This window comes from Triturus cristatus, chromosome 6 (genome assembly GCF_964204655.1).
Source record: "Triturus cristatus chromosome 6, aTriCri1.1, whole genome shotgun sequence".
Taxonomy (NCBI): domain Eukaryota; kingdom Metazoa; phylum Chordata; class Amphibia; order Caudata; family Salamandridae; genus Triturus; species Triturus cristatus.
This window is the reverse complement of record NC_140589.1, coordinates 556,633,292-556,655,862: the sequence shown is the minus strand read 5'-3', so window position 1 is coordinate 556,655,862 and position 22,571 is coordinate 556,633,292. Positions and strand designations below refer to the sequence as shown.

The 22,571-nt window shown below is 54.3% G+C and overlaps 1 protein-coding gene across 4 annotated transcripts in view; it reads left to right on the top strand.

Annotated features, from left to right (window-relative positions):
* PHIP (PHIP subunit of CUL4-Ring ligase complex) overlaps positions 1-22,571 on the top strand; it is a 1,862,070-nt gene that overhangs the window by 1,433,504 nt on the left and 405,995 nt on the right. For all 4 annotated transcript variants that reach the window (XM_085610989.1, XM_085610988.1, XM_085610991.1 and 1 more), the window contains exon 35: positions 19,828-19,977. In XM_085610989.1, coding sequence (XP_085467115.1) covers positions 19,828-19,977 — 150 coding nt within the window. The remainder of the gene's footprint in view (positions 1-19,827; positions 19,978-22,571) is intronic.

Here is a 22,571-nt window from a genome sequence, read left to right as displayed (position 1 = left end):
TTGACTCCTGGTGCATGAGGGATGCCCGGCTTCATGCCATGCGGTTCATGTCATCTGGTGATGTCGGTGACGGATCCGCACCGCGTGTGCTTCTTTTGCCTGGAACGCCACCACGACCCCAGGTAGTGCTCCGACTGCCTGTCGATGGTGGCGAAGGCTTTACAGGAAAGCTGCTTGAGCACCGGCAGTCATCTCCGCGCCGTTCGAGATCCCGGTCGAGAGGGAGGTCGAGGGACCGATCGCGGAGCCACCACAATTCGTCCAAGTCTCCGCACTCTGGGTCCGGTAAGTCGAAGCATAAAAAGTCATCAAAGAAGCATCGTCGCTCTTTGATGACATCTCGTCGGTCGGCCGACCTGACGAGGCATGTGGGTGGTACCCCTCCTGCGGCTCCGCCCGCGGAGCCCGAAGAGTCGACTCCGCGTTTCCCTCCCTTCCCGGGACCCGGAGCAACTCCCGCCAAGCTTTGTGCATTCTACGAGGCGATGCATGCCATCTTTGGGCGGTCCGAACCCGCCGGCATGCCTTCGGGGCCTGCAGACTCGGTTGGAGGGCCTGGCCCTTCTCCGCCCTGACGCTGCAGGTCCCCCTTGGATCCAGGCCTGGATCCGGATCAGCGCTGGTTGACCTGATTACGCCTACACCAGCGCCGCTTCCTCCGGCACCACTACCGCGCTCGACACTGGTCGGCCCTCCGGCCGACGTCGACCCTGCCCTCCATTCCGACATGGAGCCGGACAGGCATCGCCTGGCGCCGAATCCGGTGCCGAGTGAGGTTTTTGTGCCCCCGTTCACTCCTGGGGTCCCTTTTCGACCTGAATGGCACCCAGAGGAGGAGGAGGAAGACTGGGAGGGGTCAGGAGAACCTCTGACCGACCAGTTGGATGAATAGGACTGGAGAGAGGAACTGGAGGATGCCAGTGGTCTCAACACGTCCCTTGGCCTTGGCATGTTGTCTCCTCCTACCGTGGCGACGGAGGAGGGAGCGTCATACGCAATGGTGTTGTTTAGGGTGGCCGAAGCTCTCAACGTCGAGCTTCCTACGGTGGCGGTCAGGACTAACCTCCTGACCGGGGTGCTTCAACCGGCTGCCAGCTCTATCTGAAAGAAACACGTTAGTTAGATTCCTCACCTTAGAATATCCCCAGGCGTCAGACTGGATCCGGAAGATTTTTCGTCAGCAATACCCCTTGCGCGTCGCTAGGCGTCGTCTGCGGCTCCGCGTCCGTCGTCGGCGTCGTGCGCCGGGATGACGTCGTCGGAGTACTTAGACGCCGCCCTCGCGCGCTGACGTCAGTTCTTCTTTTTTCCGCGCCAGTAAGCGCAGATCCGGGAGAGCTACCCCTTTTAGTCTTTTTTGACTAACTCTTTTTGATCATTTTTGATCCCTGTCTGTCGACATCTGGTGCCGGTAGGATGCCTGGGTTCAAGGCTTGTGAAGACTGTCATCGACTGATGTCGGTGACCGATCACCACCGCCGGTGCCTCTATTGCTTAGGCCTCGACCACGACGCGGAGTCGTGCAACGACTGCCAGGCCCTGACTTCGAAGGCTAGGCGGGAGCGGTCCCGCAAGCTTCTCGAGCTTCGCCACTCGGCTCCGCGTCGTGCGCGATCCCGGTCCAGGAGGAGGTCCAAGGATCGCTCGCGGAGCCCTAGCCGACGCCACCATCGATCGTCGGGCTCCAAGTCGTCGGGTAAGTCCAAGCACTCAAAGAAGTCCAAGAGGCGACATCGCTCTTCGGACTCCCCTCGCCGGTCGCGCGACTCGGCCGAGGGTCCAAGTGGTTCCACCCCCGCGGCTCCGGCGGAGCCGCAGGTGCCGCGTCCGCCCCCATACCTTCCGGTCCCTGGGGCTGACGCGGCGCCGGCGGAGATCAGCGCCTTCCTCTCGGCCATGAGGAGCCTGGCCCCGCCGTCGACGCCCGCTGGCGCGCCTTCGGGCCCCGCGGGCTCGACTGGGCGACCTCGCGTGCCGGCGGCTCCGGCCCCGGCGCCGTCGACGACTCCGGTCTCGACGCCGCAGGTCCCCGCGGGGCCCATGCCTGGGCCCCAGTCGACGCCGGTTGACCTTGTCACTCCTCCACCGGCGCCGACGCCTGAACCACCGACGCTGTCACCGGCGCCGCCGACGCCTGTGACGCCGACGCCCCAGTTTAGCCCTCATCCGGACCCGACGCCGGCACGGCGTCCGCCGACGCCGCATCCGACGCCGCTAGAGACCTACCATCTCTACAGTCCGGTTCCGATCATTCCTCCTGTTTATCAGGAATCGGAAGAAGGGGGCGACTGGGAGGGGTTCGAGGACCCTCTGGCTGTTCAGTCACAGCTTTCTCAGGACTGGGCAGATGAACTGGGGGAGGCCAGCGGGCTGGACACCTCGCCAGACGCTGGATTCACTTCTCCTCCGACCGTGGCTTCGGAGGAGGGTGCAGCATTTTCTGTGGTGCTGCGCAAGGCGGCTGAGGCCCTTGGGCTCGAGTTGCCTGCCGTGGCTGTGAGGACCAACATCCTCACTGAGGTGCTTCAAACCTCAGCAAGCTCCACTGAGCCTCTGCTGCCGTTTAACGAGGCCCTCACTGACGTTCTGCAGGGCACCTGGTCCAAGCCCTCCACAGTTCCTCCTGTGGATAGGAACGTTGCCAGGCGCCACCGCCCTGCTCCGGGCGACCCCAGCTTCCTGTCCCAACACCCCACCCCCGAGAGTCTGGTTATCCAGGCCTCTACTTCCCAATCCTCCTTCCCGACCGCTCCGCCGGACCGGGATTCCAAGAGACTCGAGCAGTTTGGCAAGAAACTGTTCTCGTCCCTTAGTTTGGGCCTGCGGTCCTTAAATACCGCCTGTCTCTTGGACCGTTATTCCCATTCCCTGTGGGATACGGTGGAGGACGTGCTGCCCCTGTGTCCGGAGGAGGTCCGGCCACGTCTTTCCCAGGCTCTGGCCGATGGGAGGGATGCAGCACGGCACGCCATAAGATGTGGGCTTGACACCACGGACTCGCTAGGTCGGGCGATTTCCACCACGGTGGCGCTCCGCCGCCACGCCTGGATGCGGTCCACGTCATTTTCCGGGGATGTCCAGAACACCCTCATGGACATGCCTTTTGATGGCACTCGCCTGTTTGGTGAGAAGGCGGACAGTGCGCTGAACCGCTTTAAGGACTCCCGGGCTACGGCCAAGTCCTTGGGCCTCTCGGCTCCGCGGGCGCACACCTCCGCTTTTCGCCCCTTTCGTGGCCAAGGAAGGGGCGCCTCCTCACGTCCGCAGAGCCACCAGCCGCAGAACCAACCTGCGCGCGGTCGCGGACGTGGCTTCCGCCGTGGCGGAAATGGAGGCCGACGTGGTCAGCCCACATCCACCCCGGCAGCATCCGCCTCAAAGCCTTCCTAGTCCGAGCTTTCAGGCCCATACCACGCCAGTGGGCGGCAGAGTTCGCCATCACCTGCTCCACTGGCGGTCCATAACATCGGACAGGTGGGTGCTGCAAATCGTCCGAAGGGGCTACTCCCTCCCCTTCGAGACGACCCCTCCAGCCATGCCACCACAGCACCACCGTATCTCGGGGGATCATTTGGATCTTCTCCGCGAGGAAGTTTCGGCTCTCTTGGCCAAGGGGGCCGTCGAGCGCGTTCCGAGTCCAGAAGTAGGTCGTGGTTGTTATTCCCACTACTTTCTGGTTCCCAAGAAGGGCAAGGGGGGTCTGCGCCCTATCTTGGACCTCCGGAACGTCAATGCCTTCCTCCGAAAGGAAAGGTTCAAGATGCTAACGTTGGCTCAGGTTTTAGCTGCCCTAGACCCTGGAGACTGGATGGTAGCGTTGGACTTGCAGGACGCATATTTCCATATCCCCGTCCTGCCGGCCCACCGGCGTTACCTGCGGTTCACGGTGGGCCAAGAGCACTTTCAGTTTACCGTGCTCCCCTTCGGCCTCACCAGTGCCCCTCGGGTGTTCACGAAAGTGATGGCGGTGGTCGCAGCTCATCTGCGCAGATCAGGGGTCCCAGTCTTCCCCTATCTCGACGACTGGTTGTTGAAGGCGGGCTCGCCCCAGGCAGTCGTCTCCCACCTCCAGACTACGGCGGATCTCCTGCATTTGCTGGGGTTTTCCATCAACGTGCCGAAGTCACACTTGAGTCCCTCTCAGAAGCTCCTCTTCATCGGAGCGGTTCTCGATTCGGCGCAGTTCCGGGTCCATCCACCGGAACAGCGGGTCCGGGATATACAGGCCCTGATTCCCATCTTTCGGCCTCTATCCCGGGTTTCGGTCAGGCTAGTGTTGCGGCTTCTGGGGCTGATGGCCTCCTGCATCCTACTAGTGCATCACGCCAGGCGGCGCATGCGGGCTCTGCAGTGGGACCTGAAGTTTCAGTGGGCCCAGCATCACGGCAACCTGTCCGACCATGTCTTGATCTCGGAGGGCACTGCACAGCAGTTGCAGTGGTGGCTCACGGACCGCGAGTGGGTCAAGGGCAAGAGCCTCTCCCTTCCCCAACCGGAGCATGTCGTAGTGACGGATGCGTCCCTCCTGGGTTGGGGTGGCCATATGGGAGAGGCGGAGATCAGAGGCCTCTGGTCTCCGGCGGAGTCTCGTCTCCACATCAACCTGTTGGAGTTGAGAGCGATCCGGCTTGCACTGAAAGCCTTCCTTCCCTCTGTCAGGGGAAGTGTCGTGCAGGTGTTCACGGACAACACCACCGCCATGTGGTACTGCAACAAACAGGGCGGGGTGGGGTCGTGGACCCTTTGTCAGGAGGCTCTGCGCCTCTGGACATGGCTGGAACACCAGGGCGTCACCCTGGTGGTTCAACATCTGGCGGGCTCTCTGAACGCCAGAGCAGACGAACTCAGCCGCCGGTGCATGATGGATCACGAATGGCGTCTGAACTCCGAAGTGGTGCAAGGCCTCTTTCAGCAGTGGGGAGAGCCTTGGTTAGATCTATTCGCCACCGAAGAGAACGCGCAATGTCAGCAGTTCTGCGCGTTGGAATTTCCAAGGCGGCACTCGCTCGGCGACGCTTTTCGTCACGAGTGGAGTTGCGGTCTGTTGTACGCCTTTCCGCCTATACCACTTCTTCCCAGAGTGCTGAAGAAGATCAGGCGCGACCGGGCCCAAGTCATCTTGGTGGCTCCGGATTGGGCACGAAGATACTGGTATCCCGAGCTACTCAGTCTGTTGACCGATCCCCCGATACGTCTGCCCCTTCGGGAGGATCTTCTGTCGCAGCAGCAGGGGACGGTCCTCCACCCGAACCTGTCCAGCCTCCACCTCCATGCGTGGAGATTGAGCGGCGGCAGTTGATGCCATTTGACTTGCCTCCTGAAGTCTGTGATATCATTCTGGCAGCCAGGCGTCCCTCCACAAAGTCGGTATACGCCTGCCGGTGGAACAAATTTGTGGCATGGTGCACAGCAAAGGCTGTGGATCCCCTTTCCGCCCCTCTTTCTGAGGTTCTCCTCTTCCTTCTTTCTCTGGCCCGGCAGGGCTCTGCCCTGGGCACCCTGAAAGGTTATCTTGCTGCCATCTCCGCCTTCTTGCGGCTTCCTGATCAGCCTTCTCTTTTCAAGTCCCCTGTGGTTACACGCTTTCTCAAAGGCATTACACACACGTTCCCTCCTGTCCCTTTTGTAATGCCTCAGTGGGACTTGAATCTGGTTTTGACATTCCTGATGTGCGCTCCCTTCGAGCCTCTTCACAATTGCCCTCTTCGTCTTCTAACTCTAAAGACTGCTTTTCTGGTAGCCATCACCTCGGCTAGACGGGTGAGTGAGCTCCAGGCTTTATCTTCAAAGCCTCCTTTTCTATCTGTTCATCCGGACAAGGTTGTCCTTCGGCCTCGTCCCTCTTTTCTTCCTAAAGTGGTGACTCCATTTCACCTTGGGCAGTCTGTCACCTTGCCCACCTTCTTTCCGCCTCCGCATCCTTCCAAAGAGGAAGAGAGGCTCCACCGTCTGGACCCAAAACGTGCGCTCTCCTTCTATCTGGACCGCACAAAACAGTTCCGGGTGGACGACCAGCTTTTTGTTGGGTACGTGGGCGCTAAGAAGGGGAAAGCTGTGCACAAACGAACCATCTCTCGGTGGGTCGTTTTGTGTATAAAAATCTGCTATTCCTTGGCTAAAAAGGACCCTCCTGTTGGGCTGCGCGCCCATTCTACTCGGGCCACGGCGGCTACTACTGCCTTGGGACGGGGAGTCCCTTTGCAGGACATCTGTCAGGCGGCGACGTGGGCTTCTCTACACACGTTTGCCAGGCATTATTGCCTTGACAGCCAAGTCCGGAGGGATGGCTTCTTTGGCCGTTCTGTCCTCCAGGACTTTCTGGTGTGATCTTGGTTCGCAGACCCACCACCGGGGATGGTATTGCTTGGGTATCTATTCTAAGGTGAGGAATCTAACTAACGTGTTTCTTTCAGATGAACAAGTTACTAACCTTCGGTAACGATGTATCTGTAAGAAACATTAGTTAGTTAGATTCCTCACCGACCCACCCATCCTCCCCGTTCTGCGAACTGACATCTAGGGTTAAGGTTGTCCTTTCAGGCCCCTAGATTTTATTTTTGGCACCAGTGTCGGTCTTTGCATGGCTCTGCGTTCCTGGCGCGGAAGGCTATGTACAAGAACTGACGTCAGCGCGCGAGGGCGGCGTCTAAGTACTCCGACGACGTCATCCCGGCGCACGACGCCGACGACGGACGCGGAGCCGCAGACGACGCCTAGCGACGCGCAAGGGGTATTGCTGACGAAAAATCTTCCGGATCCAGTCTGACGCCTGGGGATATTCTAAGGTGAGGAATCTAACTAACTAATGTTTCTTACAGATACATCGTTACCGAAGGTTAGTAACTTGTTCTTCGGAGCCCTTGCTGCCGTTCAATGAGGCCCTCACCGACGTCCTTTTGAGGATGTGGGCCAGGCCAAACACGGGGGTCCCGTGGACAGGATGATTGGCCGACACCACCTCCCCACTTTCCTCTCCCAACAGCCCACCCTGGAGAGCTTGGTAGTCCAATCCTCCATTTCCAAGAGCGCATTCCCTACCGCTCCACCGGAAAGGGAATCCAAGAAGCTGGACTATCTTTGAAAGAACATTTTCTCTTCCGCCAACTTAGGACTGCGGTCGGTAAACACCGCATGTCTCTTGGGCGGTTATTCCCACTCGGTGTGGGATACGGTTGCACAGGTGCTGCCTCAGTGTCCGGAGGAGCCCAGGCACTGCTTTCCGAGGCTGACGCCGCCGGAAGAGATGCTGCGAAGTTTACCATCCGTTGTGGGCTGGACTACGTCGAATCTCTGGGCAGAACCGTTTCAATGTCCGTAGCAATTTATCGCTACGCCTCAATGAGATCGACTGGCTTATCTGAAAGAAACACGTTAGTTAGATTCCTCACCTTAGAATATCCCCAGGCGTCAGGCTCTATCCGGAAAGATTTTTTGTCAACAATACCCTTGCGCGTCGCTAGGCGTCGTCTGCGGCTCCGCGTTCGTCGTCTGCGTCGTGCGCCGGAATGAGGTCGTCGGAGTACTTGGACGCCGCCCTCGCACGCTGACGTCAGTTCTTCTTTTTTCCGCGCCAGACAGCGCCGATCCAGGAAGAGCTACCCCTTTTAGTCATTTTTTGACTAAACTTTTTTGAACTCCTTTGGTTCTATTCTCGTTGAGTCGACTCTGGTGCCGGTAGGGATGCCTGGCTTTAAAGCTTGTGACTCCTGTCACCCACTGATGTCGGTTACGGACCGCCGGTGCCTTTATTGCCTTGGGGCCGACCACGATGCCGAGTCGTGCCCCGACTGCCGGGCCTTGACTTCGAAGGCTAGGCGGGAGCGGTCCCACAAGCTACTCCAGCTCCGACAGTGGGCTCCGTGGCGTTCCCGGTCGAGGAGGAGGTCGAGGGACCGGTCACGGAGCCGCAGCCATCACCACCACTCGTCGGGTTCCAAGTCTTAGGGTAGGTAAGTCGAAGCACAGCAAGACGTCCAAGAGACGACGTCGCTCTTCGGGCTCCCCTCGCCGGTCGCGCAACTCGGCTGAGGATTCGGGTGGTACCACCCACGCGTGTCCGTCAGAGCCGCAGGAGTCCCGTCCGTCCCCATATCCGCCGGTCCCTGGGACTGATGCGACTCTGGCAGAGATCAGTGCCTCCCTCTCGGCCATGAGAGGCCTGGCTCTGCCGTCGACGCCTGCAGGCACGCCTTTGGGCACCGCGGGCTCGACTTGGAAGCCTAGCGAGCTGGCGGCTCTGGCCCCGGCACCGTCGTCGACTCCGGTCCCGACGCCGCAGGCCCCCACGGGATCCAAGCCTGGATCCCAGAAAGCGCTGATCGACCTCACGACCCCTCCACCGGCGCCGCCTTCGGACGACGCCGTTCCCCAGTTTAGTCCCCGTCCGGGCCCGGCGTTGGAGCGGCGCCATGTGGCGCCGCACCCGACGCCGATGGGTGGCAATTTCATCTTCCGCCCCGCTCTGATCATTCCACCTGTTTACCAGGAATCGGATGACAGCAACGACTGGGAGGGGTCTGAGGACCCTCTGGTCCAGCAGGGCCAGTTATCTCAGGACTGGGCAGACGAGCTGGGGGATGCCAGTGGTCTTGACACCTTCCCTGGCACTGGCTTCATCTCTCCTCCGACCGTGGCTTCGGAGGAAGGTGCTGCATTTTCTGTGGTGCTGCGCAAGGCGGCCGAAGCCCTTGGCCTGTAGCTACCTGCTGTGGCTGTGAGGACTAACCTCCTCACTGAAGTGCTCCAACTGTCAGCAAGCTCCTCGGAGCCTCTGCTGCAGTTTAATGAAGCACTGGTTGAGATTCTGAAGGGCACCTGGTCCAAGCCCTCCACAGTACCTCCTGTGGACCGGAACGTGGCCCGGCGCAACCCCCTGCACCGGGTGACCCCAGTTTTCTGTCCATGCACCCCACGCCATAGAGACTGGTTATCCAGGCCTCTACTTCCCAGACCTCCTTCCCATCCGCTCCCCCGGATCGGGAATCCAAGAGACTAGAACAGTTTGGTAAGAAGCTGTTCTCCTCCCTTAGTTTGGGATTGCGGTCTATTAACACTGCTTGTCTTTTGGACCGTGGAGGATGTGCTGCCCCAGTGAACGGAGGAGGCCCGGACACGGCTCGCCCAGGCTCATTCCGAGGGGCGGGATGCAGCGCGGCATGCAATCCGATGTGGACTGGACACTACGGACTTGCTGGGTAGGGCAATGTCGACCACGGTGGCGCTTCGTCGCCACGTCTGACCGCGGTCCACAAGTTTTTCTGGGGATGTTCAGAGCACGCTCATTGACATGCCCTTCGATGGCAGTCACCTTTTTGGCGACAATGCGGATAGTGCGCTGGAGTGCTTTAAGGACTCCAGGGCTACGGCCAAGTCCTTGGGCCTCTCAGCCTGTGCCCACAAACTTCCGCTTTTCGCTCCTTTCGTGGCCAAGGAAGGGGTGCCCCCTCACGTCTGCCTAGCCACATGCCGCAGAGCCAACCTCACCGCGGTCGCGGACGTGGATTCCGCCGAGGCGATACGGGAGGACAACGTGCCGGTCCGTCCACATCTACCCCAGCAGCATCTGCCTCAAAGCCCTCCTAGTCCGTGCTTTCAGGCCCATTCCACGCTAGTGAGAGGCAGAGCTCGCCATCACCTGCTCCACTGGCGTTCCATCACTTCGGACAGGTGGGTGCTGCAAATCGTCCGAAGGGGCTACTCCCTCCCCTTCGAGGCGACCCCTCCAGCCATGCCACCGCAGTACCACTGCATGTCGGGGATCACTTGAAACTTCTCCACGAGGAAGTTACGGCCCTCATGGCCAAGGGGGCCATCGAGCGCGTTCCTGGTACAGAAGTAGGTCGTGGTTGTTATTCCCACTACTCTCTGGTTCCCAAGAAGGGCAAAGGGGGCCTACGCCCTATCTTGGACCTCAGGAGCATCAACGTCTTCCTCCCGAAGGAGAAGTTAAAGATGCTCACCTTAGCTCAGGTTCTGGCTGCCGTAGACCCTGGAGACTGGACTTGCAGGACGCTTATTTCCACATTCCCATCCTGCCGGCCCACCGGCGTTAACTGCGGTTCACGGTGGGCCATGAGCATTTTCAGTTTACCGTGCTCCCCTTCGGTCTCACCAGTGCCCCTCAGGTGTTCACGAAAGTGATGGCGGTGGTCGCAGCTCATCTGCACAGATTGGGGGTTCCAGTCTTCCCCTATCTCGACGAATGGTTGCTTAAGGCGGGCTCGCCTCAGGCAGTCGTCTCCCACCTCCAGACTACGGCCAACCTCTTGCATTTGCTGGGGTTCTCCATCAACGTGCCGAAGTCGCATCTGAGTCCCTCCCAGAAGCTCCTCTTCATCGGAGCGGTTCTGGAGCCGGCACAGTTTCGGGCCTATCCTCCAGATCAGCGGGTCCGGGATATTCAGGCTCTGATTCCCATCTTTCGGCCTCTATCCTGGGTTTCGGTCAGGTTGGTGCTACGGCTTCTGGGTCTGATGGCTTCCTGCATCCTGTTGGTGCATCACTCCAGATGGCGAATGCGGGCTCTGTAGTGGGACTTGAAGTTTCAGTGGGCCCAGCATCGTGGCAATCTGTCCGACCATGTCTTGATCTCGGAGGGCACTGCACGAAAATTGCAGTGGTGGCTCACGGACCGCGATTGGGTCAGTGTCAGATCCCTCTCCCTACCCCAACCGGAGCATGTAGTAGTGACGGATGCGTCCCTCCTGGGATGGGGGGGCCACATGGGAGAGGCGGAGATCAGGGGACTCTGGCCTTCGGCGGAGTCTCGGCTCCATATCAACCTTTTGGAGATGAGAGCGATCCGACTTGCACTGAAGGCATTCCTTCCTTCTGTCCGAGGAAGTGTAGTGCAGGTGTTCACGGACAACACCACCGCCATGTGGTATTGCAACAAGCAGGGAAGGGTGGGGTCGTGGACCCTTTGTCAGGAGGCTCTACGCCTCTGGACGTGGCTGGAACATCAGGGCATCACCCTGGTGGTTTAACATCTGGCGGGCTCTCTGAATGCCAGAGCAGACAAACTCAGCTGCCCGTGCATGATGGATCACGAATGGCGTCTCAACTCGGAGGTGGTGCAAGGCCTCTTTCGGCAGTGGGGAGAGCCTTGGTTATATCTATTTGCCACCGAAGAGAACGCGCAATGTCAGCAGTTCTGCGCGTTGGAGTTTCCAAGGCGGCACTCGCTCGGGGACACCTTTCGTCGCGAGTGGAGTTGCGGTCTGTTGTACGCCTTTCCGCCTATACCACTTCTGCCCAGAGTGCTGAAGAAGATCAGGTGCGACCGGGCCCAAGTCATCTTGGTGGCTTCGGATTGGGCAAGAAGGTACTGGTATCCCAAGCTTCTCAGTCGGTCGATAGATCCCCCGATACGACTGCTTCTTCAGGAGGACCTTCTGTCGCAACAGCAGGGGACGGTCCTCCACTCGAACCTGTCCAGCCTCCACCTCCATGCGTGGAGATTGAGCGGCGACAGTTGATGCCATTTGACTTGCCTCCTGAAGTCTGTGATGTGATTCTGGCAGCCAGGCGTCCCTCCACAAAATCGGTATACGCCTGCAGGTGTAACAAATTTGTGACATGGTGCCCAGCAAAGGCTGTGGATACCCTTTCCGCTCTTCTTTCTGAGGTTCTCCTCTTTTTTCTTTCCATGGCCCAACAGGGCTCTGCTCTGGGCACTCTTAAAGGTTATCTTTAAACTTTCTCTGCTTTCTTACGGCTTCCTGATCAGCCTTCTCTTTTCAAATCCCCTGTTGTTTCTCGCTTCTTCAAGGGCATTACTCACATGTTTCCTCCTGTCTCTTTCGTAATGCCTCAGTGGAATTTGAATCTGGTGTTGACGTATCTGATGTGCGCTCCCTTTGAGCCACTTCATAATTGTCCCCTTCGTCTGTTGACGCTCAAGACTGCTTTCCTGGTTGCCATCACCTCTGCTAGGAGGGTGAGTGAGCTCCAGGCTCTCTCTTCTAAGCCTCCTTTTCTTTCTGTCCATCCGGACAAAGTTGTTCTCAGGACTCGTCCTTCCTTTCTCCCTAAGGTGGTAACTGTCTTTCACATCGGGCAGTCTGTTACGTTGCCCACCTTCTTTCCGCCTCTGCATCCTTCGAAAGAGGAAGAGACGCTCCACTGTCTGGACCCAAAACGGGCGCTGTCCTTTTATTTGCACTGCACCAAGCAGTTCCGGGTGGACGACCAACTCTTTGTTGGCTACGTGGGCGCGAAGAAGGGGCGGGCGGTGCACAAGCGAACCATCTCTCGGTGGGTCATTTTGTGCATCAAGGCCTGTTATTCCTTAGCTAAAAAGGAACCTCCTGTAGGGCTGAGGGCCCATTCCACTCGGGCCACAGCGGCGACTATTGCCCTGGGCCGGGGAGTCCCCTTGCAGGACATTTGTCAGGCAGCAACGTGGGCCTCGCTGCACACGTTTGCCAAACATTATTGCCTGGACAGCCAAGTCCGGAGAGACGGCTTTTTTGGTCGTTCTGTTCTCCAGGACTTTCTGGGGTGATCTTGGTTCGCAGACCCACCACCGGGGTTGGTATTGCTGGGGTATTATTCTAAGGTAAGGAATCTAACTAACGTGTTTCTTTCATATGAACAAGTTACTTACCTTCGGTAACGATATATCTGTAAGAAACATTAGTTAGTTAGATTCCTCACCGACTCACCCATCCTCCCCGTTCTGCGAACCAATATCTAGGGTTGAGGTTATTCCTTTCAGGGCCCTAGAATTTTTGGGCACCAGTGTCGGTCTCTTGTATGGCTCTGCGTTCCTGGCGCGGAAAGCTATGTACAAGAACTGACGTCCGCGCGGGAGGGCGGCGTCTAAGTACTCCGACGACGTCATCACGACGACGGACGCGGAGCCGCAGACGACGCGTAGCGTCGCGCAAGGGTATTGCTGACGAAAAATCTTTCCGGATCCAGCCTGATGCCTGGGGATAGTCTAAGGTGAGGAATCTAACTAACTAATGTTTCTTACAGATATATCGTTACCGAAGGTAAGTAACTTGTTCTTCAGGGGATGTCCAGAACACCTTGATGGACATGCCTCTTGATGGCGACAAAGCAGACAACACTCTAGAGCGTTTCAAGGACTCATGGGCTACGGCCAGTCCACCAGCCCCCCTCCCACTCCCCCACCCTCCCCTCCGCAGCAGCCTCCAAACCTTCCTAATTTTGCATTTCAGGCCCATCAAACGCCAGTGGGTGGCAGGATTCACCATCACCTCCCCCACTTGCGCACCATCACATCAGACAGGTGGGTTTTGCAAATAGTCCGAAGGGGCTACTCCCTCCCCTTCGAGGCTACACCTCCAGCCATGCCACCACAATACCACCGCATGTCGGAGGATCACCTGGCCCTTCTCCAGCAGGAAGTTACGGCTCTTTTGGCCACGGGAGCCATTGACCACGTTTCTGTCCCAGAAGTAGGTTGTGGTTGTTATTCCCACTACTTTCTGGTCCCCCAAGAAGGACAAGGGCCTGCGTCCTAACTTGGATCTCAGGAACGTCAATCGCTTCCTCCGGAAGGAGAAGTTCAAGATGTTGACGCTCGCTCAGGTCTTGTCTGCCATCGACTCGGAAGACTGGATGGTAGCGTTGCACTTGCAGGGCGCTTATTTTCACATCCCTTTCCTGTCTGCCCACCGGTGTTAACTGCGGTTCGCGGTAGGCAACAAGCATTTTCAGTTCACTGTGCTCCCCTTTGGCCTTATCAGCGTCCCTCGTGTGTTCACGAAAGTGTTGGCGGTGGTCACAGCTCACTTGCGCAGGTCAGGGGTGTCAGTCTTCCCTTACCTCGACGACTGGTTGCTGAAGGCGGGCTCGCTCCAGGCTGTCGTCTTCCCACCTCCAGACTAAGGGTGTCCTCCTGCATTCGCTGGGGTTCACCATCAACGTACCGAAGTCCCACCTGATTACCTCTCAGAAGCTCCTTTTCAACGGGCCGGTTCTGGAAACAGCTTAGTTTCGGGCTTATCCCAAACAGCGAGTCCAGGATATTCGTGCTTTGATTCTGATCTTTCAGCCTCTATCCTGGGTTTCGGTCAGAATGACCCTGAGGCTGCTGGGCCTCCTGCATCCAGGTGGTGGACCATGCCAGGTGGCATATGTGGGCCTTGCAGTGGGACCTGCAGTTCCAGTGGGCACAGCATCAGTGGAATCTTTCCGATCGCGTACAGATCTCGGAGGGCATTGCACACCAATTGCAGTGGTGGCTAACGAACCAGGATTGGGTCAATGGCAGATCCCTCTCCCTTCCCCAGCCAGATTTCACAATGGTGACAGAAGCATCACTTCTGGGCTGGGGTGGCCACATGGGGGAGGCGGAGATCAGAGGCATCTGGTCTCCTGCGGAGTCCGGGCACCACATCAACCTTCTGGTGCCTCGGGCGATTCGTCTTGCACTCAAAGCATTCCTTCCCTCTGTCTGGGGAAGAGTAGTGCAGGTGTTCACGGACAACACCACTGCCATATGTTACTGCAACAAACAAGGCAGATGGGGTTGTGGACCCTATCTCAGGAGGCTCTCCGACATGGCTATTACATCAGGGCATATCAGTGGTTCAACACTTGGCAGGTTCACTGAATGCCAGGACCGACTAACTCAGCCACAGGTGCTTGATGGATCATGAATGGCGTCTTCACTCGGAGGTGGTGCAAGGTCGCTTTCGACAATGGGGAGATCTATTCACCCCCGAAGAGAACGCGCAATGTCAGCAATTCTACGTGTTGGAATTTCCAAGGCGGCACTCGCTAGACAACGCTTTTAGTTGCGAGGGGAGTTGCGGTCTGTTGTACGCCTTCCCGCCTATACCATTTCTCCTCAGAGTGCTGAAGAATATCAGGCACGACTGGGCCCAAGTCATTCTTGTGGCTCCGGACTGGGCACGGAGAGTATGGTATCCCGAGCTGCTCAACATGGCCATCGATCCTCCGACCCGTCTGCCTCTTCGGGAGGATCTTCTGTCGCAGCAACAGGGGACAGTCCTCCACCCAAACCTGTCCAGCCTCCACCTCCTTGCGTGGAGATTGAGCGGCGGCAGTTGACGTCATTCGACCTGCCTCCCGAAGTCTGCGATGTAATTCTGACAGCCAGGCATCGCTCCACTAAAAACGGTATTCGCCTGCCGGTGGAACAAATTTGTGGCATGGTGCACAGAAAAGGCTGTTGATCCCCTTTCTGCCCCTCTTTCTGAGGTTCTTTTGTTCCTTCTTTTCTTGGCCTAGCAGGGCTCTGCTCTGGGCACTATCAAGCGCTATCTCGCGGGCATCTCTGCCTTCCTTCGGCTTTCAGATCAGGCTTCCCTTTTCAAGTCCCCGGTGGTAAATCGCTTCTTGAAAGGCAGAACTCATCTCTTTCCTCCTATTCCTTTTGTTATGCCTCAGTGGGACTTGAACCTGGTTTGAACTTATTTAATGTGCGCTCCCTTTGAGCCGCTTCACAACTGTCCTCTGAGGCTCTTAACTCTCAAAACTGCGTTCCTGGTGGCCATCACCTCTGCCAGATGGGTGAATGAGCTCCTGGCGCTCTTCTAAGCCTCCTTTTCTATCTGTGCATCCGGACAAATTTGTCCTCAGGACTCGTCCATCCTTTCTGCCTAAGGTCGTCACTGCCTTTCACATGGGTAAGATCATCACTTTGCCCACCTTCTTTCCGACTCCGCATCCTTCGAAGGAGGAAGAGAGGCTCCACCGTATGGACCCAAAACGTGCACTTTCTTTTTATTTGGGTCGCATCAAACCGTTCTGGGTGGATGACTTTCTCTTTGTCTAGTACGTGGGCGCCAAGAAAGGTTGGGCCATAAACAAGCGGACTATCTCCCGATAGTTCGTTTTGTGTATCAGAGCCTGCTATTCTCTGGCAAAGGAGCCTCCAGTAGGGCTGCACAGCCATTCCACCAGGGCATAGGCAGCAACTACTGCTTTGGGGCGAGGAGTGCCTCTCAACGACATCTGTCTGGCAGCTACGTGGGCTTTGCTGCACGCATTTACCAAACACCACTGCCTTTACAGTTTGGCCGTTCTGTTCTCCAGGATTTTCTGGTGTGCGCAGACCCACCTCCGGGGTTGGTAATGCTGGGGTATCTATTCTAAGGTAAGGAATCTATAACTAACGTGTTTCTTTCTGATGGACAAGTTACTTACGTTCGGTAACGATATATCTGTAAGAAACATTAGTTAATTATAGATTCCTTATCACCCCACCCATCCTCCCCGTTCTGCTAACTGATTTCTAGGGTTAAGGACCTCCCTTCAGGGCTCTAGTCTTGTGCACCAATGGTCGGTGTCTTGCATGGCTCTGCGTTTCTGGCGTGGGAAGATGTTTACAGATTTGACGTCAGCGCACGAGGGCGGCGTCTAAGTAACTGCCACGTCATTCTGGCGACCATGACGCCAACGACGGACGCAGAGCCGACCGACGCCACCTTCCGACGTGCAGAGGTACTGCTGACGAAAAACCTCTCCGGATCCATTCTGACGCCTGGGGGTAATTCTAAGGTAAGGAATCTATTACTAACTAATGTTTCTTACTGATATATTGTTACCGAAGGTAAGGAACTTGTTTGTCAGGTTGTGTGTTGGGTAGTAGGTCATAGATGTTGTGCTTTTTGTTAGAGAGTGATCAAGCATTTATTAATAAGCAGTTAAGAGACTGTGGTTTGGTGGCGGTGTGGCTTTGTTGTCTAGAAGCATAAGCAATATTTGTTTAACTTGTACTAGGTGTCATTAGTACTGGTATGAACTGGATGAGGATAGCAGTAGTGTTGTTTTTCTATATCGTATTCCTCATTTAGCAGGCTTCGAAGGTGTTTTCTTGGGTCTGCGAGTGTAGGTGGCGGAGCTAGGAGTTGAGAGTGGGTTTGTGAGCTGTGTTGTTTTTTTTTTAGAGTAGCCTTGTTGTGTGGTAGACATGGAGATGTGAAGAATGCCATAATGTTTATTTTTGTATGCATCTGTTTAGGGTGGAAGGTCTATAGGTTAGGGGTGTTGGAGAAGCATGTAGGTCATACTTTAAGGCTCTGAATTGTGCCGTGGATGAGAGGTGAGTGAATGATAGTTACGTTGGAGGATTTGTTGTAGGTGTTGCGTTATGTTACATTATTTTAATTTATAGCGCACAAATAACCCCGGGAGAGGTATCTCTGCGCGCTACTGGTAAATGTAGTGAATTTGGGAGTAAAGATGGGTTAGAATGTGTATTATTTGTGTGGTCATGAGAGTGAGGGTGGGTGTATGTTTCTAATTTGTTACGGAATGTATTTTGAAATTGTGTGAGATTTTGTTGGTCTGGAGTGTGTGTTATGTTTTGTTTTTCTGGAGTAGTGAGTGGAGATAGTGATGTGGTATACTGAGAAGGATTTGTTTGTAAAGTACTGTTGGCAAGTAGAATGTGAGTGGTAAAAGGGGTGGTGATGTGTTTTGGGGTGTGAGAAGTGATGAACAAGAGTTATGAGTGGTTGTTAGATTTGTTAGCTGGAAGAGGTAATAAGTGTGGTGAAGGGGAGTGTAAGGATTGTTTGGTTGTGTGTTTTTGGTGGAGAGGTGTGGTGCAGCGGCCAGGGCAGCTGACTTCGGAGCTCAGGGCTCACGGTTCGATCCCCGGCGGCCAATCAGCTCAGCACCATGTGACTCTGGGCAATAGCTCACTTAATTTCCACGACGGCCCCCAGCGCCTTGAGACCCACAAGGGTGAGTAGTTTGCGCTTTACAAATACCGGATTGGTAAAAAGAAGCGAATGGTGTTAGTTTATGATATGATGGAGGGCTGAGTATAGGTTTGGTGGTGACAGAATGGGTTCTGTTAGGAGCAAGTAGAGGGTAGAGCTGGTGTTTTGTATGAACAGGGACTGTCTCTGGATGGATTAAACTTATGCATAATGTGTCTTTGTGTTCACTTGGTGATGTGTGAATTTGTTAGTGGTATAGGACAGAGTGGTGTTTTGTGCGAAAGTGAAGGTGCCATTGTGTGGTAGTTGGGGTAGCAGAATGTATAGGTGTGGTTTGTGGGGGTTTGTAGTGGTTGTTAGGAAATTGAGCTGTGGATAGTTAGTTTGCGGTAAGCGAGTAGTATGCATTTGATGAGATGGTGTTACTATGTTTAAGGGTCTTGATGAGTGAAGGTGGTTGCTTTTATATAGTAAAAAGGACAGCATTTCTGGCCCTCTGCCTGACCAGTCCAGAACAAGCATCTGCCCTTGTCCTCTCTGCCCTTAGCTTCCATGCCCGGGCTGAGACGCAGTGAGCCATATGGTTAAATAGCCTTTAGTCATGTGGCTTTTGACCAATGGAAGCCCTAACCAATCAGAAGATAGGCCCTGGGACCAAAAAGAGACCAATCCCTTTTAACCGATCACAGCCCTAACCACAGCAGGCAGTCAAAAGCTAACCCCTGATTTTAATAGAGCCCTAGCCGTAAGAACCAGTCAGAACCTCACACCGATCATCCAGTCAGAACTCTAACCCTAAGCCCTAAGTCCATTAGAAACGCTAGCCAATCAGGACCCCTCCTGCAGCAATGCGGCTACTAGTAACCAACTCAAATCCAAGTATAATAGCTTAATGTATTACTATACCTGGCCCTTATCCTGTCAGTTGTAGTTTTAAAACCCAACAACATAAATCAGTGAATAAATGCATCTGTTGTGGTTCGTCCTAAAATCCAACTCTCATGAGGTTGACTCTGCGTACAATCTTTCAGAGGTAAAAGGATAATCATGGACTCCGGTGGTAACAAAACTATTCTTCTCAATGGTAAGTATCAAGTAGGCTGAGTAAGTAAGTAACAAGTAGGTAGTGAGGGGAGCAGCTAAAATCTTTTTTTTTAAAGTCCACATGTCTTTGTTAACGGGCTGGTTCACAAAAGTAGCCCAGTGCCATTTTTAAGCCACAAGTCATGCATTTAAATTTCTTGACTTTGTAACACATTTGAGTAATCTTCAATATATCCTCCCAATCTGTTGTGCACGATCACAACATTAATAAAAAAAGACCATCCGTGTTTTGAATGAGAGCACTGCTAGAATGCTGTGGTGCAGGCCCTTGTTTGGAACATTCAAATACCATGCCTCCTCACCCCCTTTTAGGTGCTGGATGGTTCTTGGTGTTAAAAGTGTGCTCAGGGCAGCATGAAACCAGATCAGTTCATTAATTGATGTTAAAGCTATTCTACAAACGATAGTACATATTTGTTGACAGTTGCACTTTGATGCCAGCCTTCTCCTTTATTTAAAAAAAAAAAACGTGGTGCACTTTATGTTCTGTTTTTTCATTTACCATTTCTGGATGAGTGTCTGTGATCTTGGAATAGTGAACCAAGAACTAAAACAAAAATGTGATAATGCGTGCATGCACATATGTAATGACATTAGGTACATCTTAGCATTTTGACACTTTTGTGTTAAAATACTCATCGACTTTTTGCCAATGTAGTTAAACATTGGCAATAGCCATTTTCGTTTCTTTTTGTGATACGGAACAGCATCGCAAAAAGCATTGGCAAAGATATCATCCTCATCTTAAAAATCAAAAGATTAAGACTGTTGGATTTGTCAGTGCTTGTTTCTCTGTATTGTTATATTGGAAGAACATTTGCTGACAATTACATTTCTCTTGCTTCCTGGCATGTTGCTAAAAACTGAAGGTGTGTGTCTTACATTATTAGTAAGATATAATATAAAACCATTAATATTGTTATCATATTAAAACTAATGATTCACCTGACAAGTGTTTCTGGAATTTTTCGAGGCGCTAGTTTTTTTTTTGCAGTACCCCTTTTGTAAAAGGTAAAAAAACATCTAAGTGATGAAGATGTTCTTGTCATTTCAGGCTCATTTTCCAAGGCGGAATTTGCGTAATACAGCCCAATCATATGATATTCATGCCTGGAAGAAGCAGTGTCAAGAATTGTTAAATCTAATTTTTCAGTGTGAAGACTCTGAACCTTTTCGTCAACCAGTGGACTTGCTAGAGTATCCTGTGAGTTTTGTTTTGTATTGTCTTCAACTCAAAATGCTTTTTTTGGTGCTGCTCTTTTGCTGCTATTTGCTACATTCTTGTGTTGAGTGCCGGATTGTGCTATTTGTGAAGATGTGTGTGTTTCTGATGAATACTTCTAAGTACAGATTCCTCACCGTGTGAAAACCCCTGGACGCCGGAGTAAGATTTTTCAGATCACTTGTCATGTGGTCCTGTGGTCCTGCCTCTGCTTCATCCCGCCCTGGAAGGGATGCTGGAGCGACATATATTTGTACCCGTTGTAGGAAGGTGGATATCGGACTATGGTTACCCCCAACTTTTTGCCTAGTGTCTAGCTGGTTTTTCGACTTAGTTGGCCTGAGATCCTGCCATTCAGGGTCTCAGGCTGTCTGCTCTCTCTTTAAAATGGACTCCATGTACCCTAGGTACATAACCAATTGGTAAGGATCACCTTATTGGACCCTGTACAGTGTACCCTAGGTACCCAGGGCATAGGTGTACCCTAGGCCTCCCAGGGGCTGCAGCATGTATTATGCCACCCCTGGTCTGGCCTTCCAATCAGACACAACTGGCTGATCAATCAGCTGGGGCAAGGTCGTGTAATCACCCCTTGCTTAGATATAGTATGCCTATATCTACCCTTATATATAGACACATGTGTACCTATCAGTCACTCCTATGGCAGGCCTTAACAATCCTGGAGGCAGAGTGCTTGGTAACATGTGAGATGGTGCTCTAGCAGGAGCTGAGCATGTCTGCAGCTTTCGGAATCATGTCCTTATAGCTGTTCTATGATATAGCCTACCATATACTCCTAAAGTGCCTTATAATCTTAAACGGTTATGGTAACTATGGTTTGGCTTTATCAAAACATGTCGTGTAAGGTGTCTAACACTTTGGAATAATACCCCCATACCATTTCTGGTGATGAGGATATTATTCCTCCCTTCTAGAGGGAGAGACATGTTAAAATCCTACTTTGCTGTTTAACTCTAACCAAAGCCTCAGCATCACAAAATGGATGCTGCTGCCACAGACACAAGTCTGACCTCCTGCTGCTGGGAGTGATCCCGGCAAGGGAGGCTTGGACAATAGGTTTCCTGCTTGGGGAGGTGCTAGCACCTCCCCAGACAGACTTTAGTGTATTGGGGCAGGGAGGGCTGAAAGGAATGAGACATGCCAGGGGCACACAAGGTGTCCCATGCATAGTCCAGTTCAAACCGGTGCTGGGGCACTCCAGCCCCAGTCCTGGCGCGAAACTGGACAAAGGGAAGGGGGTGTAACCACCCCCCTCCCAGGTCCCACCCATAAGGCGTGACCTAGCAGGTATCCCAGCCCCCCAGATTAGTATAAGAGTGGGAGTTGGGCCTCAAGACTTTAGATTATCCTGAACCTGCAAACTTGAACAGAAACTCTGGACCTTCGACATTCGACGAAAGAAGAAGACTGAAGAATCTCCCTTGTGGCCAAGGAGTGGCTACCCTGTGCAAACAGGCACCATCAAGAGACTACCCTTTGCTTTGCTGAAGTTCTACGAGGGACCGACTGCAGAGCCCGACCAGAGCCTTGACTTCCAGACTTCTCCGACCCTGATCCACATCCACAGCCGTGCTGAGATCCGTGGAGGCGACGAGAGACGTGGGACCGGCTACCTGGGAAAAGTGGCTAGTATCTTCAAGCGCAGCTTCTGAGGCACCCTCGAAGTTGTGCACCGGGGATTGAGAAGCCCCAACCCCAAGCACCATCTGCACCGAAGATCAGCCCCCCACACTCCACGAGTCCTGCGTGGGGCCCTTCTGCATTTTCCTGCTTGCCGCGTCTGTCCGGTTGCTTGCCCGCTGGCTAGTGGCCTTTGAGACGACGCACCCTGAAATCTTCAGCGCTGGTTTGGCTCCTCCAGACTGGCTCCCGCTCCTCTGCAAAGAAGAAGCACCCCAGACCTTCATGGTCTGCACCAGAAGCAAGTCCTCCGTTCTTCGTGGGTTCCGCTTGCCAAGGCTTGGTGAGTCCTAGTCCAACTTCGACGCCGCCGACAGCAAGAGCCTTCGTGGGACAGCTCGCCTCCTGGTCGTCCTCGACGTTCCTCGTGGCTGCAACGACAAGCTTCACCTTCACCTGCAATCTTTACGACATCGCCTGGTTCCTTCCTGGTTCCACGTGGTCACTGGCTAGTGACCTTGACTCTGTCCCTTCTGCTTGCAGGTCTCCTCTCTTTTTGATCCCAGCCTTGGGATCCACCGGACACTCTTCACTGACTGCCTGTCAGCAACTTTCCTTCAGGCATCCATAGAAGTCCACGACGAAACCCGACGCAAGTTCACACCTATGCACCCACAGCCTGTGGGCTAGGTAACTTGGGTACTCCGGTGCTCATCAGGATAGTGACTATCCTAGTGTCTAGTTTTCCAGTCTCAACTTCCTAGCAACTCCGGAAGTGTCCTAAATCTATCGTTTTCTAAACTGTACTATTGCTAGTGACTTTTACGCATTACGCGTGAGTGTTTCCACTCTGCACACAAATCCCGTGGGCCTCCCACTTCCTAACTAACGCTAGTGTAGTGTAGCCCCAGCGATTCCCTAGGCCTAGGCCTATT